Source organism: Nyctereutes procyonoides, unplaced genomic scaffold, assembly GCF_905146905.1.
Source record: "Nyctereutes procyonoides isolate TBG_1078 unplaced genomic scaffold, NYPRO_anot_genome, whole genome shotgun sequence".
NCBI classification, from domain to species: Eukaryota; Metazoa; Chordata; class Mammalia; order Carnivora; family Canidae; genus Nyctereutes; species Nyctereutes procyonoides.
This window is the reverse complement of record NW_026575126.1, coordinates 69,167,875-69,186,347: the sequence shown is the minus strand read 5'-3', so window position 1 is coordinate 69,186,347 and position 18,473 is coordinate 69,167,875. Positions and strand designations below refer to the sequence as shown.

General features: G+C 53.3%; 2 protein-coding genes across 3 annotated transcripts; both read right to left on the bottom strand.

Annotated features, from left to right (window-relative positions):
• Positions 1 to 2,214: 2,214 nt before the first annotated feature.
• On the bottom strand, positions 2,215 to 7,274 carry PCOLCE (procollagen C-endopeptidase enhancer). 2 transcript variants are annotated; one of them, XM_055340306.1, is made up of 10 exons: positions 7,096 to 7,274; positions 6,138 to 6,246; positions 5,451 to 5,709; positions 5,160 to 5,234; positions 4,434 to 4,558; positions 3,776 to 3,912; positions 3,250 to 3,485; positions 2,916 to 2,993; positions 2,589 to 2,759; positions 2,215 to 2,452 (listed from the first exon to the last, which is right to left on the bottom strand). In XM_055340306.1, the coding sequence occupies exons 1-10, from the start codon at positions 7,188 to 7,190 to the stop codon at positions 2,286 to 2,288; spliced, it is 1,452 nt and encodes a 483-aa protein (XP_055196281.1). In that variant the 5' UTR covers positions 7,191 to 7,274; the 3' UTR covers positions 2,215 to 2,285. The 2 variants fall into 2 exon arrangements, with proteins under 2 accessions (XP_055196281.1, XP_055196283.1); XM_055340308.1 differs by lacking the exon at positions 5,160 to 5,234.
• Positions 7,275 to 8,305: 1,031 nt separating this feature from the next.
• Positions 8,306 to 16,931, bottom strand: FBXO24 (F-box protein 24). Its single transcript, XM_055340601.1, has 10 exons — positions 16,678 to 16,931; positions 16,324 to 16,422; positions 16,053 to 16,236; positions 14,666 to 14,904; positions 14,203 to 14,437; positions 12,973 to 13,131; positions 12,579 to 12,700; positions 12,178 to 12,309; positions 9,170 to 9,340; positions 8,306 to 8,831 (listed from the first exon to the last, which is right to left on the bottom strand). Exons 1-10 carry the CDS (start codon positions 16,747 to 16,749, stop codon positions 8,469 to 8,471), a joined length of 1,776 nt encoding a protein of 591 aa, XP_055196576.1. The 5' UTR covers positions 16,750 to 16,931; the 3' UTR covers positions 8,306 to 8,468.
• Positions 16,932 to 18,473: the final 1,542 nt, after the last annotated feature.

The following is an 18,473-nucleotide window of genomic DNA, read 5'->3' as shown; positions in this document are numbered from 1 at the left end:
TGAAACCGACCCCGCTGAATGTGGAGCCTGGGGCGAGGTGGGGATGGATCTCAGGACCTTGAGATCATGGCCTGAGCAGAAATCAAGAGTGAGCCACTTAACTGACTGAGCCACTCAGGCACTCCTGAAGCCGTTTTTTTTCCCCCTTTGTTTCTTTTCTCTCTCTCTTTTTTTTTCTTTTAACGATTTTATTTATTCATGACAGACACAGAGAGAGAGGCAGGCTCTATGCAGGGAGCCCGATGTGGGACTCGACCCCCGGACCCCAGGATCACACCCTGAGCCAAGGGCAGACGCTCAACCGCTGAGCCACCCAGGCGTCCCTTCCCCTTTGTTTCTTTTCCAGCTTCTATTCTTGCTAGGGCCTGCACATCCACCCCACTCTACACGTGCTTCCTAATGTAAAAAGCATATATGGCCTCCTTATAAGGGTCAAAGAGATGATATCTTTGGAGTCTTCCAGCACTATAGGTGATATCTAAAGAATTACCTGCTAACCATCATGTGCCTATTCCAGACCACTGGCACTAGATAGCTCCAGGCCAAGACCCCCCAGCTTCAGGGAATGAGTGACATGAAAGACACCTGCGTCCTACCGTTGTTCTAATTCCAGGATGCCTGAAAGGACAACGCACACCAGACAACAATCCCCAATAAAAACCCCAGAAAAGATGAGACTCACGCTCTTTTCCTTTCCAAGTCTCCGGAACGCTCAGTCCGTCTATCTATCGATCTATCTCTGTACCCAAACTGCCTGCATCAAGATCTGAGCCCATGACTTCTCTCCTGTGTCTCCCTTTCCTGCATGGGACTCAGAAATCACTCATGTTTGCACAAGGAAGTAGGATTTGCCAACCCTGCCACTTGCATCATCCCACTGAATCTTTAACTCCTTTCACAAAAGAAGTGGCCTCAGGAAGATGAAGAATCTCACCCCAGGGCACATGAGTGGTTAGCAGTAAAGCAAAAACAAAGTTCATCTTATCCCAAAGCCTTCCCTGAGCGCCCCAACAAATGTAGAACCCACTTTATCCTTTCAGGCTTTTGTTTTCTTCAGCACAGTTTCACTTGACACCATGTTTGTTACTTATCTCTGCTCCAGTAGAATGTACTTTCCTCCCCATAAGAGCAGACACTTTGTTTTCTGGTTCATTCCAGAGAGCCTGCCATTTGGAAGGAACAAATGTGTGACTAGGATGAACTTTATGCTGAGATCTATCTGATTGAAGTTAGGAGGCGAGCCATGAGAGATCCGTGGTGAGAATTTTGGACAGAGGAGATAGCTAAGGCAAAGCCCTGAAGCAGAAGGTACTAAAAATGATCAAGGACCCACTGAGACTGGAACAGCACTTCTAAGGGAGACAACAGTCAGAGATGAGATAAGGTGGGAGGGTGGATGCAGATCACGTAGAGACTCAGTCTTCAGTAGGACTTTGGATTTTATTCTGAGACTAGTGGGAACCTATGGGAGAGGTTTTCTTTTTTTTTTAATAGCTTAATTGAGATGTCTTAGGACATATACAAATTGTATCTATTTAAGGTGTACAACTGCCCTTGAAGGGCTCCTGGTGGCTCAACTGAGCCAAGTTGGTTAACAGCTCAAGTCATGATTTCAGGGTCCTGGGATCGAGCCTCAAGTTGGGCTCCCCGCTTGGGGAGTGGGGGTTGTCCTCCCTCCTGCTCCTACCCTCCTTGTGCATGAGCGTGTGCTCTCTCTCAAACAAATAAAATCTTTTTTTTTATTAAAGATTTTATTTGTTCATGAGAGACAGAGAGAGAGGGAGAGAGGCAGAGACCTAGGCAGAGGGAGAAGCAAGCTCCATGTAGGAAGCCCCATGTGGGACTCAACCTCGGAACCCCAGGATCAGGCCCTGAGCCAAAGGCAGACGCTCAACTGCTGAGCCACCCAGGGGTCCCTAAATAAATAAAATCTTAAAAAAACCAAAGGGTGTACAACTTGATATTTGGATTTATGTACACATTATGAAAAGATCACCACAATCAAGCTAATTAACACAACCAACACATCTACATAGTTACCATGTGTGTGTATGTGTATTTGTGTGTGTTGAAAACAGGGGAAGAGTTTTGAGCAAAGGGGTGACAAAGTCTTGCATTCTGAAAAGATTGTTCTGAAACATGTTGAATTTAACGAATGAATGAAATCTCCTTAGGGGGCCCCCAGACCATAGAAATGGAAATGTGACCCCTTCCTCAGTCAAGAAACATTTATTTGGATAAGAAAGGAGTCCCTAGGGCTCCAGGCTAGGAAGGTAGCCTGGGTTTCAGGCCTGGGACCCAGCAGCCCGACCAGGCTGGGAGGGGCACTTCCGCTTGCTGAGGTTGGTGAGGATCTGGTCCTGGTTGGGCCGGTAGAGAACCACGAAGCTCTCTGCAGGAAGGATAGGACCTCTGTTCTCTTCCACTTGGCCCATCATCAGATAACTGGCTCCTGGGGGAGGGGAGGGAAGGGAGGTATTGAGAGTGCATTGTTGTGACCTTGTAGATGTACCTCCTCGTCAGAGTCCTTCAGATTCTATCATTTTCATGAGGCTAAGTCCTCCTCCCCATTTTCCCACATCTGTTACCTTTCTTCATGGGAGGGCACTGCTTGCAAGGCACATACAACTTCAGGGGGGTGTCAGTGATTGGAGAAGGCAGGTCCAGGCCTCCGGTTTTGTAAGCACCAATGAGACTGACAGTGACAGTGAGACCCTCCCCTGGGCCTCGAACCATGGACTTCACTGTCGCAGTCACCACTGTGGGAGAGTGGGGGTGAGAATTGAGGAGACAGAGGCCAGGTCAGGGCTGGAGACAGAGGCCAGGTCAGGGCTGGAGCCAGGAGGGGGGACTTTGGGGACAGGAGTGGGATTAGAGCTGCTGGAGGAGCAAAGCTGGCAGATGGGGCTTCTTACCCAGGCTGCTGGAACAGAAGTTGCTCTGCAAGGTGCCTGTCCTTCGGCACTGCTTTGGGCAGGACACATTGGGCACATCTAGGAAGGAGGGGGGTGCTGTTTGTGGAGGGGGACCCAATGGGCAGGTAGGAAGGACCCCTTTCCTCCTAAAGGTCTCATTAATTTTAGTTCATTCAGAGCTCTATCCAGTGCTAGATCCCACACCCAGTACCAGACCTGAGTACAGAGGAGGCACCAGAGCATAAATGTGTGCATAAATGAACGAGTTCAGAAGGGAGGTCTTTGGAATGGCTCCTTTCAGTCTATGTCCCTTCCTCCCCCTTCCCAGACTCACTGGGAGCTTCCGGAGGTGCTAGAGCCTCCGATGAGGCCTTTGGCTTCTCCACAGGTGGGGGTCCGGGCTTGGGGAGCGAGGCCCCGGACCGGGCATCCTCCCCGGGGCTCCGGGCCTGCCCTTCGGCAGCGGCACCGCGCGGCAGGGTCTTGTAGGAGGCGGAGAAGCCATCGGCCGTGACACTGAGGTCAGAGACGAACTGGACGAGGAGCTCATTCCCTTCAGAGGAGATGGGACTGCGGGTGGCGGGCACCGTGGGAAGCGTCAGGCGGGCCTTTGTAACCTCTGCCCTGGGTTAGTCTTAACCAGCTACCTGACTACGCGGGACCTACTCGCCTCTCCATCCGTGGACCCGTCCCGGTGCCAAACCGGGTCTTCTGCCTGGTCCCCAACTAGCTCCGCCCATCTTGGGGGTCCCCGGTGCAGGTGTTCACCTCTTCATCTAAGCCAGGTCTCTCAGCCCCACTCCCTTTCCTGGGGAGGTGGAGACCCCTCCCCGCCAACCACCCGGGTCCCGCCCCCTCACCCCGGGGCGGTGTCGCCGCAGAACTTTCCCAGCCTCTTGGCGTCATCGCTCACGGCTCCATTGAACACGCTGACCGAGTCGTAGCGGCAGTAGGTGTCGGGCTCCAGGTCAAACTTCCCGAAGGTCAGCGAGATCACCTGTCGGCGGGGAGAGAGGAGGCTGCGCGGCGGTACCCCGGGCGGCTCGAGGGCGCGGAAGCTCTGCACCTCTTGCCTCCTCCGGGAGCCCGGGAAGCTCGCGGCAATCTCCTCTCTCCCCTCCCGCGTCCCCTGGAGCTCCCTTCTTAAAGCAGTCACACCACCGCTCGGAGGGTCACACACCAAGGGAACCCTTCCGTGGCGTCTGCCTTCGTCGGCAAGGTCTAGTCCTGGCTCACGCTCAAGGAACAGACACAGCATCCACCTCCACTGCCGCCACTTACACACACAAAACACCGTTTATGTGTCAGCATCGTGTACCTCGCTCTCGTAAGACTCGTCACAGGTGTTATTTTACATTTTTTGTTTGAGCGCGAGCAGTTCTGGGTCTGTTTTCGCACCCTACCACCGTGAGCTCAGTGATCGGGACATAGCAGCAGATGGTCAATAAATCTTTGCTGGCTGCATGCTGCAGGACGCCGCCCGGGTCCCCGAGGGCGGCCCGGGCAGGGGCTCGGTACCTGGTCCGGGGGCGCGATGATGTGCCAGGAACAGCTGATGCCCGGGGGGTAATCGGACTCGGGCCAGTTGGGCGTGGTCAGGGTTCCCTGGGCCTTCTCCAGCCGCCCCCCGCAAAATTGGTGCTCTGGGGAGGGGAGAGAGGTGTGGGGGTGGGAGGCGGTGGAGACCCTCGGTCAGCTCGAGGAGAGCGCTAGGCTGGAAGCCTGTGCTGGAAGCTCGGATGTCTGGGTCTCAGCATGAGGGGACGAAAAGAGGGGTACGGAAGAGGGAGTTGGTTAGCAGATAGGGGGCTTGGAGAAGCAGGGCTCAGGGGAGTCTCGGACCGCCCGGCGCCCAGGTGGGCGCTGGAAGGGGGAGGAGGCATTGGCAGGACACGCTCCCTCTCGCCCCTCCCCCTGACCCGCGGCCACACCGCTCCTCTTCCCCTGGGAGATCCCATCTCCCCGGTCCGGCGGAGAAGTCCCTCTTGCAGGTTGGGGAGTCCTCACGTTGTGAGGGTGCCCTCAAATTGGGACACAGCCCCAGAAGCCTCTTTGGGGAGGTTCCTGCCTTAAACATTTAGGGGAGACCTCTACCGCCAGGAGGGGGGTGATGGGACCGCAATCGGGAGCCCCGGGCTGGGTGTAGGGGGCTCCGGGTCGGGGGTACCTAATCCCCCAGCCCGAATGCCTCCTCGCGCCCGTCTAAGGGAGCCCGATTGCGGACGGGGGCGGGCTGTTACTCACCGTCCCAGTAACCCCAGGCCGCCCATTCCACCCGCGGGTCGGTGACCCATTTCCGCCTCGCGCCTGGGGGGGGGCCTGGAAGAGGGGGTGGGCGGGAGCGGGAGGGGGGAGAGAAGACGAGGAGGAGGGACTGAAGGGGCAGTTAGTGAGGAAAAAGGGTAAGGGAGGTAATGGGGGCCCTAGGCTCTCGGGCTTGGGGTTCGGCTGGGGGGTGGAGGTTAAGGCTGGGGGCGGGGCCTGCGCCGGGGGCGGGGCCAGGAGAGGGGGAGGCGGAGGCGAGTGAGGTCTCACCAGTGCCTGAGGTGGCCCGCCCGCTGTACCAGAGCAGGAAGCCTCGTCCTCCCGTGCCCTCGTCCGCCGTCATCCTCAGGGTCACCTGGTTGCCGGGGGCGACTAAGGGCGCAGGCCGGAAGGTCCCGCAGAAGCGTCCAAGCCGCTGGCCCGAGGTTCCAGACCCGGCAAAGACCTCTAGAGCATCATAACGGCAGGCGGGGTGCAGCTCCAAATCAAAGACTCGGAAGGAAAGGGACACAGTCTGGCCCTCAGGGACCTGAAGGCGGGGACAGGGAAGAGGACCTGCAAAGTCAGGCCACACACAACCCAGGCAGAGGGTACCTGTCCTTCCCCAAGCATTTCATACAGATACTGGGCCTGAACAGGAAGGGACCCCATCAGCGTGCAGAGCAGAGGACCTGGGCTCTGCAGCAGCTTTTGGCTTGTGCACGGGACAAGACCTGAGGTCCTGGAGAGATTGGAGGACTGGGAATGAAGCTGGAAGTGGAGAAGCAGACCTTAAGTAAGGTGTGAGGACCCTTTGCCCCGTGTTATTATGGGCACTGCTGCCCTCAGTGACAGGGGATAAGGCTTGGTGGTTCAGGAATGGGAGGTGGTGGGAGCAGGGGGCCGGCAGACTGAGGTGCCCTTAGTTGGGCCTGGGAGTCTACAACAAGGGGGTAGTGATAGGAAGGAACTTCTCACCGTTATTGTCCAGATGCACTCCTTATTGGGGGGGTACAGGTTGGGGAAACCCTCACTTGCCACGTAACCTGACTCCCCGGTCACATCCCCTCCACACAGGAACACAGGTCTGGAGATCAGAAGAGGCATCAGCCATGAGTGGAAGAGAGCTTGGGAAGGATAGGGACGGAGGGGGGCGGGCAGGGAGGGAAGCCAGGGGGATGGAGGCCTAGGGAATCTGGGGCAGCCTCAGCCAGCCATGCCGGGATTGAGAGGATTAGGAACAAGTGGGGCCAGCAACTTGGCTGTCTCTCCAACACCCCCCAGTCCCCACCCCCACCCCAATAGGAATTCCCGGAATCCTCCTCAGGCTGTTCCTCACTCTCCCCCCTCGCCCTGCCTGGCAGTCGGGGACAGGAGCCGCCTAACTACTTCCAGATGTGGACACAGCCACGAAGCCATGGGGGGGAGGGGGCGGAGAGATGAGGAGCAGCAGCAGCAATGGCCCTCATGTTGAACCTGGAGACCAGATTTCCCCAGCTCCCAACCTTTGCCCTGCTCTCAACTACTTGAGTATCTGACTCCCAAGTCTCCCCCTCGCTCCCCCCTCTCAGCCCCCCCCAACTCTCATTCTCTCTTGGAATCCAGATGTCCAGCTACCAGGCAAGTTCAAGGTCTTGGTGCTCTCAGGTTCCATAGGGGTGGGGGGTGAGGGGTGGGCAAGGGTCTGGGTGGATGGGAAGACTTAGAAGATGAGGGACAAAGGGTGGAGGAATGGGGGGCACTGGTGACCCACAGGAAATAGTAGTCTTGCAGGTAGGGAGGGAGAACATGGGGACCAGGGAAGAGTTGGGGCTATAGGAGATCTGGGGGGGTGGTGCATTAGTGAAAGAATCCATGGGCTCCACAGGCAAAACCCCCAGGAATCAGGGGTTTTTGAAGCTCACTCAAGCTATCTGGAAGGTGCCAAGAGACCTACCTGGTATAGTTGGGGGTCTGGCCCTGGGTGAAAGGCAGCAGGGCCCATGCAGTGAGGAGGGGCCCCAAGAGGGAGGCTGTGGCAGCAGGCAGCATGGCTGGGGGGAGAGGCGCCGGGGTCCTTGAGGCAGAGGCAGCAGCTGAGTTTAGCAGCAGCAGCGGCAGCAGCGGAGATAATCAGTGCCAGATGAGGCAGCCTCGGGTGTGTGGGCGTGGGGACTGGCCAGCGGGGCGGGCGGTGGGGAAGGCGGGACAGGGAGAGTTTAGTTGGGACAGTGGTGAGTCCAGGGGCCTCTCTAGGTCCAGGACACATAAATATTGACCTAAGTAGGGGGTGGAGCAGTGAAGGGCAGAGGGAGCATCAGCCCTCAGCCACAATGCAGGTCCTGTCATCTGGACCCCACTCTGCCCAGTGCCTGAGCATCTGGTCCTTCCTCCCAGCCGTCCCTGTGCCTCCCCCTCCCCTAGACCCCTACATCTAGTCACTCACCCCTTCCTGACCTCCCCTTGCTCCAGCTAATTTTCCACTTCAAATTTCTACTATCTTCTCTCCATCCCTGGGCCAGACTAGGCCAAGGAGAGAATTTTTCCTGCTCAGCCATTTTCTCTCCCGAATATTTGGAGGTATGGGAGGGGCTAGGGGCGGGGCAGATGGTAAAGGGAGCATCCCCCTTCTGACGAAGAGGATGGAGCAGAAAGTGAGGGAAAGGGACAACACGTGAGACTGGACCTGGCGGTAGAGGGGAAGCGGGGGCTGACCTCACAGGGACCAAGGGAAATGGGTAGGAAGCTCTGTGAAGTCCAAGGCAAGTGGCCTCCCCAGGATGGAAGTCGGATAGAGGATCCGAGGAAGAGAACCAGTAGCATATGTTGGTTTCATTGTTCCAGAAGGTGGGGCTTGGACTTCCAAGACCAGGAGCCTGGGCTGGTCTTGGGAATGGGAGGGGAGAGCAGGCTGAAAGATTCAGGTGGTCAGTTCTGTAGCACCTGAATGCCTGAGACACTTCTGCTCTGCCTCCACCACCCGCCCCCCCATGCCTGGGCCTCCACTGCCCACTCAGCCACCCGGTCACCATCCCCTGCCCCATTTTCCTCCCAGGTCCCAGGGCTCCAAACCGGGCCTCACTTCAGCCTTTTATTCTATTTGTCCATCAAATCTCTTGTCCATGATAGTCAGATTGGGGGCCCCTCCTGGGCAGCCCCCTGAACATTTTACAAAACAGTTCCCTCTCCACCCTGGCATGTCTAGCAATCCCCGCACACCCCCCACCCCTTGTGCACATACAGTGTTTATTGCTACCACCCCATTTCTCCTTAGCTCCTGGCCCAGGGCCAGACTCTCCCTCCAGGGGTGAGACTAGGAGAGGGGGGTGGTCAGCTCTCTGGGGTTGGGAGGCCTGGGCCAACGCCTGCAGCAGCCCTCTGCAGCATGTCCAAGGCCTCCCAAAAGAAATCCTTCTGTGCAGCCATCAAGGGCATCCAGCCCACGATCTCCTTCATCTTTTCCATGCGATCCTGCAAGGTGGGGCAACTGTGGATCTGGCTGAGGTACTCCTCACAGGCTTGGGCCGCCCCCCCTGGGTCTTGGGATGCTCCGGCTCCCAGGCAGGGCTCAGGGGTCCCCACCACCCTGCTGGCTGGTAGGTCCCTATAGGTGGGGTGGTGCTCGATGTCATGGCTGGACAGCATGTAGAGGCACTCTCTGGTAGAGCAGAGGGAACAGGCACACAAAGGGACCTTGGAGGAGAGAAGGGGTGTGGCTGAGTTGGGCCTTTCCTGAGGGGCTCCCAGGAAGCCCCAGCTGTTGTGTTCCTCCCTCTGAGACCAGCCCTGAGCCAGCAAGTGAGCTAGGGCTGGCTGAGTCCCAAGGTTGTGTGAGGTCAGAGAGGGCCAGCAGGGTCTGCTAAGGGAGAGAGCCAGGAGCCATGGTTTGTGGCAGGGAAGGGAGGTAGATTGTGCTGGGGAGATGCCCCCACCCTGGATTCCTGTAGGAGCCCCAGTTATGCTCCTGGGTGCCACCTGGCTCTACTGCTCCTGCCCTCCCTGGTGGCCTGCTTGTGTGACAATGCTCTGACCTTGACGTGGAGCTTCACGAAGGAGGCACTCCCCTTAGGCCAGCCAGGGAGGCGGCCTCCAGCCCCACAGCCGCAGCCCAGAAGCTCCTTGCTGAAGTCTGAGCCCTGGCTCAGCACCAGGGAGTGGTTGAGGCCACACCACAGGGTAATGGGGCGTTGCAGATAATGTACCTGAGGACACAAGACCAGGATGCCTAAGGTGGGAATGCCAAGGATGTGGGGGCCCAGCTAGGGCAGGAAGGCTTAGGAAGAATCTAGGGTAACTAGGACAGGAAAACAAAGGACTCATACCCCCCCATGCCCACCCCCACTCCTGCCCAGCTAGGAGGTAGACCAGCAGCAATCTCTCCTTGGTTCTCCTGCAGTCTCAGGCAGACTCTGCACTTCCGTAGCCTCTGCATCTTTGCTTTCCAGAAAAGAGGCTACTTGACTGAGCGTAGGAACTACCATTTGCTCCCTCACTGTCACAGGACTGTGCCAGTCTAGTCTCTCATTCTGCCTTCCAGTCCCAGAAGGAGGACTATCCTTCCTCTTTTCCCAAAGTTTCAAGACTCCCTCCCTCCCTGTGCAATTCCAGGTTAGCCCCAGGAAGGACTTTCCTTCCCCTCACTCTTCCCTTCTCTCTCTGGCATTTTCTTCTTCTTCTTCTTCTTCTTCTTCTTCTTCTTCTTCTTCTTCTTCTTTCTTCTTCTTCCTCTTCCTCTTCTTCTTCTTCTTCTAAGATTTTATTTATTTAATCATGAAACACACACACACACACACACACAGAGGCACAGGTGGAGGGAGAAGCAGACTCCACGCAGGGAGCCAGATGTGGGACTCGATCCCTGGTCTCCAGGATCATAACCCTGGGCCGAAGGTGGCGCTAAACTGCTGAGCCACCTGGGCTGCCTTCTCTCTGGCATTTTCAACTTGTCCTATCCCTGTCTTCCAATTGGCTACCCTATTTTGAAAAACAACATTTCCACCTGATTCCTGCTGCTTCTGACCTCTGTCTCTAAGCAGCAGAACTGGTTACATGATCAGTCTGAGGTCGACCACATTCTTGTTCTCACCACAGCCAATGTTTCCTGCACTTTCTTGTGATCTGGCTTCCTCCTCACTATGCTACTGACATGTTCTCTCCAGATGCACTTGACCTCCCAGCTGCCAAATCCTGGGGCCTCTGCTTCACACTTCCTCCTGAGATTATGAGGCCTTTAATTTTGAAGACCACAGGTAAGTAATTTATGGTCATTATAGAAAAATTATAAAATGTGATGAGCAAAGATGAATTTAAAAATTACTGGGAAGGGGCGCCTGGGTGGTTCAGTTGGTTAAGCGTCTGACTCTCTTTTTTTTAGATTTGTTTTTTATTTATTTGAGAGAGAGAGATAGAAAACAGAGGGAGGAGCAGAGGGAGAGGGAGGGAGAATCCCAAGCGGACTCCGACCGAGTGAGGAACCCATCTAGGGGCTCGGTCTCAGGAGCTGAGATCATGACCCAAGCAGAAATCAAGAGTGGAACACTTAACCAGCTGAGCTACGTAGGTGCCCCAAGCACCTAACTCTTGATATTGGCTCAGGTCTTGATCTCAGGGTTATGGGTTCAAGCCACACCTTGGGCTCCTGCTGGGTGTGGAGTCTACTTAAAAAAAAAAATCACCACCTATAATGAATATCTTGCTGGATAGTCTTCTTCACTGCTGCTTATGTGTGTATATATGTGTATAAATTGCATATTTGTAAACACAAATGGGGTTATATTATGTAAAACATAATGTGGCCTGACCATCTTTCTGTGTCAGTAAGTATATTCCTGCATTACCTGTTACCATTAATGACGCCCTCCTGTTTGGATCTCCCTGCACCCAGGGCTTCTGGGATCTGGCATTTGAGGGTGTACCCCTCCTGTCTCAGAGACAGCCTTTTCTGGCCCTCTGCCTACAACATCTGTTCCTGCCAAGAGTTTGCTTCCCTATCCCTACTTCTGTCTGTTTTGACCTTCTTCCAACATGGAATCTAATGTCAGAGAGACACTGCCACTTTTGAAAAAGTCCAAATTGGGGCATCCCAGGTGGCTCAGCAGTTTAGTGCCGCCTTCAGTCCAGGGTGTGATCCTGGAGTCCTGGGGTTGAGTCCCACGTCGGGCTTCCTGTGTGGAGCCTGTTTCTCCCTCTGCCTGTGTCTCTGCCTCTCTCTCTCTCTCTCTCTCTCTCTCTGTCTCTCATGAATAAATAAATAAAATCTTTTTTAAAAAGTCTAAATTCACACTCTTCCTCTTTCCTCAAGCCGGCATCCATTCCTTCATTTGTAGTGATGCCATCTTTCTTCAAGTGGTCTTGTGCCAGAGCCGCTTTTGTCCTCCGGGCCTTTCCTCACATCTCATCAGTTTCTAGGGCCTGTTCATTTCTTTTCAAAACATCTCCAGTATCCATTCTTTTGTATTCTCACCACCTCAGGCTCTTGTCTCAAGTGCTGCCATAGCTCCCCAGTTTCCCAGTGGGCTTCTTATTCAGTGGCCTCCTGTTCTCAGTCACCCTGGAGGTTGCCTTCTCCTGCTCCAGAACCCCCTGTGACTTTCCCAAACTTCTGCCTCTCTAGGCTTACACCCACCTGTACCACCTCATATCTACCAATTTCCAAAACACCCTCTCTGCTTTAGGTATATGCAAGCTGCACTGTCGTCTCCATTATACAGAATGCCTCTCCTCGTACCCACCCGAATCCAACCTTAGCCACCAGGCCCTGATCACATCTTACCTCTTCTGGTCATACCAGCCCACCCTGGGTCTCCCTGCCTCACTACATTCCTAACTGCACTCACAGCAAGCACCGTACAGAACAGATCTCACACTGCCAACCCTGGGAAAGACACGCACCAGTATCCCAGGCATTATGTACTGGTTGGCTTAACTTCCCCAGGGAGTAAGAAGTGGATTCCAAAGAGAATGGAGAAGTGGAGAGGTGTGAGGTTTAGGGAATTGAAGGAAGGGGGCTAGGATGAGAGTTATCGAGAAACAGGCTCACCTGTGTGGGTTCCCCTCGGTCCATTTTGTCCCCTGTTCCCAGCTGCCCATATCTGTTATTTCCCTGCATAAAGATTCGGCCAAATTCATCCACCAGGCCAAGGTGATTATAGCCAAGAGCACAAAATAAGATCTAGAAAGGAAGACAGAAAGAGAGGGTGGGCATTCAGTTCCCTCAGAGTAACTCTGAGCTCCAGAATCTCCCAACCACTAGCCTGCTATTCCCACCTGACTTCTTTTGGCTTTGCCCACTGCCTCACCCCTCTCTCTCTCTCTGGGTCCCCTGTCCTTCCCTGATCAATCATTTGATTTCTGCTCATATTTCAGACTTCTGGTACCTTTTAAACCCTACACCACACCCCCTGCCCACCCCCTCGTCTGCCCCATCCCTCCACATCCTACCTTGGCAGGCAGTGAGAGAGCAAGCGGCATCTGCTGGTCCAGGGGGTCAAAGGCTTGAAGGGTCCCAAAGAGATCACGATACACCCCTGGGGTATGCACCTCAAAATACACTCCTCCCTGGTCTGGGGGGTCAGGAGCCCTCAGTTCAGCAGCTTTGGGCACCCATTTCCTAGGGATAAGGCCCTACCTGGGATGAAAGTTGCAAGATCTGGGGAGTCTCACACCCACTAGAAATGTACCAGCTATGATGTCTGGGAACCTAAACTCATCTTTTCACTAGGATGCCCGAAAGGGTCCACCACAGAGCTGGACTAAGTATTAGTGGGGCGAGGTATTCATATCTTGAAGGCCTGTGTAAAACTAGGGTCTGGAGAAGCAGGAAGGTGGTTCTTACCCGTGATGTAGAGAGTACTGCTCTGGTTGGAAGCCATGCAGGCCACTCGAAGGTGAGGCAGGCACCGGGACACCTTCCTCAGGGCCAACTGAACTGTGTAGGAACGTGGCTGGTCCAGCTGGGTTTCATTCACGACCAAAGAGTAGATCTTTCCTTCCTCTGGGAGATGGAGAGAGGTAGACAATTATGTGGGGGAGGGGACCCCCCAATATCCACATTAACTTCCCAGTAGACTCTAAGCCATAAGGAGGAAACATTTACTGCCCTAGAGTGGGGCTGGAAGAAAAATGATAGCAGCAAAATAAGAGAAGCGTGATGTCAAGTTGCCTAGATGCTAGCCCTTTACCACCAGAAATGAATCAGGGAAGTAAGTCCCTGAGTGTGAAAGATGAGTGGAAAGAAAACCCAGAGTCAGATTTGGCAGAATTCAGCTTGAGTATTAAGAGGAATGATGCTGGGCACTCGGAGCCCTGCCTGACATTAGTAAGCCCAGAGGATCTCAAGCCTGGGAGTGTAGTCCAATAAAGGGGATGGGGATGTGAGGCTGGCTCAGTCAGAAGAGCATGTGATTCTTTTTTTTTTTTTTTTAAGATTTTATTTATCTATTCATGAGAGACACAGAGAGACAGAGGCAGAAGGAGAGGCAGGCTCCACACAGGGAGCCCAGCGTGGGACTCGATCTTGGGTCTCCAGGATCATGCCCTGGGCTGAAGGCGGCACTAAACTGCTGAGCCACCCCGGCTGCCTGAGCATGTGATTCTTAATCTTGGGGTTGTGAGTTTGAGCCCCTCATTGGGCATAGAGATTGCTTAAATAAATAAAAACTTTAAATATACATATATATATATATATAAACCTTATATGTGTGTGTGTGTATATATATAAAACTTTAAATATATGTATATATGTAAATATATGTATATATTTATGTATATATATAAACTTTATAACTTTAAGCTTTCACATATATATTGAATCTATATTCAAGATATATATAATTTTAAAAATTGGCCTTTCACTAGAATAGTGATTTCCAAACTATTTTTTGCAGCAGGGCCCTTTATACATATGAAACACACAGAATCTTAAGACTAGAAGACAGACAAAAGGCAAAGCTCTTTGGTTTGAGAGCAGGATGAGGGGAAACCCATGTGAGAGGCCTCCCTCCTCCCCTGCAGCAGGTCCTGAGGAATCTGTGGAAAGCAATTTGCAAACCATACACAGCCATACCTGTGAGAAGCAGCAGAGCCCGCTGGGTCTCCTGACCCACCAGCACAATCTGTTTGAAGCTCATGGAGTGGTGGAAGGTCATCTTAAAGACCCGCTGCCCACTGGACTGCAAGTAGACCTCGACGCAGTCACAGGCCCGGCTGCCAGTTGTGCCTACCACCCCTGGCTGCTCCCGAGTGGCCAATACATAGAGGTATTTACGGTAAACTGTGTCACATCTTGGGTCCGAGGCAAACTGTAGGAAGAGATGAAGGTGTCTGGGACCTAGGCCTTGGAGAGGAATGAGTCTGGGTCAATTAAATCCTGGGGTGAGGTACTTGGGTTCAGGGCTGGGAAACGAGGACTTGTTTTTCAGTACCTGGGACAGGAGGGCGGCTGTCCTGAGAATACCTCAGGGCTGGTGTGGGCCCTGGGTCCCCACAGGAGGGGTGGGGGTCTCAGCTGCCAGGGGTCTGCTACTCACATCCTTGGCTCCACGACACAACACAACATAGCGGCAGGCTCGCTTCCACTGGATTTGGCCAAGGGTAGAGGAGACCAGGGCATTTTTGAGGAAGAAGAGGGTCCCCGCATAGTCAAGAATGAAGACGTGGTCCTTGGTGGGCAAGAAGCGGCGATAGCCATGGGCTAGCAGGGGGGCTACACTCTTGCTGAGACAGCGGCGGCGGCCCCCAAATGCCTGGAAATACAGGCCCTTTGTGTCTGGAGAAGGGAAAGAGATGGAAGGCTCAAGGGGTCAGGATGGTACAAGGGAGAGGAATCAGAGCTTGGGCACACTAGATTTCTCTGGTAGAGTGGTATTTAGCAGCTCCCATGCCCAAGACTGGGGAACAAACCCCTTCTAAAGGACATTGGAAAGCTCAGAGGTTATCTTTAAAAAACCCCTATCTATATAGGATGGACATCTTGAATAAACCCTCATGCCAGAACATTAGTTCTCTGCTCCCTCCTCCCCCCTTCAGCCCAGGGCACTACACATGCTTCTAAGTGCTTCCTCAGTCCAACCTCACATCAGAGACATCAAGGGGAAAATAATACATAGAAAAGCAGCAGAAGCGGATCCCTGGGTGGCTCAGTGGTTTAGCGCCTGCCTTCAGCCCAGGGCATGATCCTGGAGACCCAGGATCGAGTCCCACATCGGGCTCCCTGCGTGGAACCTGCTTCTCCCTCTGCCTGTGTCTCTGCCTATCTCTCTCTGTGTCTTTCATGAATAAATAAAATCTTAAAAAAAAAAAAAGAAAGAAAAGCAGCAGAAGGAGTAAAAAAGAATGACCGAGGAACCCCTAGCTCTGGATCAGATCTAGATCTCCCTTAATCTCCAGTGTGTGAAATCAAGTACTTGGATAGGGGCTCCCTGGGAATGCAGGGGGTTTAGAGTATGTTTCTCAGACTGGGGTGATTTTGTTCCTCAGGGAATACCGGTTGTCACAACTGAGGGAAGTTTGCTACTGGTATCTAGTGGGTGGAGGCCAGGGATGCTGCTGAACATCCTACAATGCACAGGATGCACCCCCCCCCACACTGCAAATAACATTTTGGTCCCAAATGTCAACAGTGACAAGGTTGAGAAACACCAGGTTTGGGGAATGGAGGAGGTATCCAGGGTAGATTTGGAAGAGAGTCTGAATATGGAGGGAGGTTTGTCAGGCATGCTAGTAATAGGGGTCCATCAGAGGGTGGAACTAGAGGATTGTAACGCTCAAGGGTGTGTGTTTGAATCTAGTGGTTCTTCCAGAGAAGGGGCCCTGGAAGTTTGGCTGGGAATGCTGAGGCAACTCTATGAAACAGGAGGGATCCCAGAATAAGGTAAGACATAGGCAAAGAGAACAGGAGTTTCTGGGGAGGTGTACAGTTAAGAATGGCAGCTCTCTTCCAGGGCCGGACCCCAGAACCCTGCTCTCGTAGGCGAGGACTGAGCCTGCGACAGATGCGTCTCCACACGCCCTCAGCATCGCACACTTCGTGGAAGTAGTGGCAGGTCTGGCCCAGAGCGACTACATCTCTGACTGGGAGGAATGAGATGATATGCTCCACCTGGAGGGGCAGAAGGAAGGAAGCAGGGATCACCCTCAGTGGTCTGGCCCTCTGTCCTTTATTAACACCTCCCTGCAGAGGACTCACCAGCTCTGGGGGGAACACCTGAACAGAAATAGGGTTCCCTCTCCCCTTCTTCTCTTCACCCCCAGGCTCTGGGCCACAGGAAGGGCAGCTCCGCTTCACCTACCCAAGGAGAAGGGGGAGCACAGGGGTTCCATGAGAGTCAGGCTTCTTTTGCTCCCTTCTCTCAGGCTGTCTTTCATTAGCTTCTTTCTTGGAGGCTCACAGCTCTGTGCTCACAAATCCTCCCATCTTTCTCTCTAGGTCCATGGGTCACCCCTCTCTGCTGTGTTCCTTAGTCCACCAGCTCCAAAGAACCCCTCCCCCAATTTCTGGTTGCCATCTTCTTGTCCTTCCCTTGGCTCACTACCCTCTCACCCGGAGCCCTTCCTCCCGTCTGCACAGCCCGGTGAATTTTTGCAGCTTTCGTCTCTGGCTTCTCCTCACCATCCTGAATGCCCCCTCCCTGCTCCTGCCCTCATTTCTCCAGGCTCCTTGGCCCCCTGTAGTCAGCTCCTTGCCCCCCGTCCCTGCTGCCTTTCCCACACCATGTCCCCTGCCTGGGCTTGGGGGACCTCTGGGGCCCCTCTGCCTCCTGGCCCCTCCCCCATGGAGTCTGGGAAGACAAACCTCTCTGTGACCTCACTGTCCAGCCACTGTGACCTATTTCCCCAACCTGGCCCAAGATTTTCTCTTACACAGCTCCTGGATTCTAGCTCAGCTCTAGCCACCCAGTGGCTCATGGGATATGCATTTTACAGGAGAAAGTGTGAAACTACTGGTAGATGTGGCCTTTCCTTTTGGGGACTAGTTGTGAGGTTCCTCTACTTGAGGCCCTTTTAGCACTAACTCTGTTCTGTAAACAGTGGTGAATTCTTCATATCTCAGCAGGCTAGGGCCGCCAGGGGATTTTGTAGCCCAATAGTAAAACTCAAAAAAAAAAAAAAAAAAGAAAAAAAAGAAAAAAGTAAAAGTGTAAACTCAGTTTGACAGGTGAAGGGGAAAGGTGACCCTGCTCTTAGAGGAAAGCATGCATCAGATGAAAGTGGGAACAATTCAGCACAAACCTTTCAGTCTTATAAAAACACATCCAGAGGGACACCTGGGTGGCTCAGGGATTAAGCGTCTGCCTTCGGCTCAGGGCATGATCCCAGGGTCCTGGAATCAAGTCCCGAATCGGGCTCCCCACTGAGCCTGCTTCTCCCTCTGCCTGTGTCTCTTACTCTTGTGTGTCTCATGAAAAAATAAAATCTTTCTTTAAAAAATATTTTTTATTCATGAGACACACACACAGAGAGAGAGAGAGAGGCAGAGACAAAAGCAGAGGAAGAAGCAGGCTCCATGCAGGGAGCCTAGTGTAGGACTCTATCCTGGGACTACAGCGCCTAAGGCAGGCGCTAAATCCGCTGAGCCACCCAGGGATTCCCGAAAAAATAAAATCTTAAAAAAAAAAAAAAACCCCAAAAACATCCAAAAGCAGATTTGCTGGGACAGTAACATCAATGCCATCAATGCATGTATGAAGGACAACCTATGAAGGTGGAAGAAAGGGATAGAATTACTCTGAAACCTGGGGTACCTCCCACAGTCTAAGCTTTTAAGGTAGTCTTGGGTGGGGGGAGGGGTGCCGTGTATGAGAAACAGCAGGAGTTGGGGATGTGTCTGTCCAGGTATGGCCAAAGGATCTACACCAATAAATCAAAGGAGTAATTGGCTCTTCCAGGAACTCAGAGCAATCCAGTCCTGGACAACCAGCTCTCAGCTGCCTAGTATTACAGATTTTACTGTGCCAGCTAATTGTCAACCACCTGAACTCCCTTATTCATGGTGACTAGTAAACAACTAGTTTGAGACACCGCGGATAGAATTCTAATCATCCAGTAAAATGTTTAAGAACGTCAACATCTGAGATGTGATTTATAAGAAAGTTTCAGTGGTCTGAGGTCAGGCAACTCTGACCATATTAAATGGACTATGTCAATGTATTGGATCCTTCTGCCACCTAAGAGGATGCTAAGCTCTCTCGGCAGACAGAAAAGGATCGTCGGCTTCCTCTCGTGTCTGGGTCCCCGTTATCCGCTCCACTTCAGCTCAAGGGGCAAAGAAAAGGTGCAAATAGAAAAAAAGTCCACCGTAGGAGCTCCTGGGAAACCGGGCTTCTAGAGCAAGAGGTC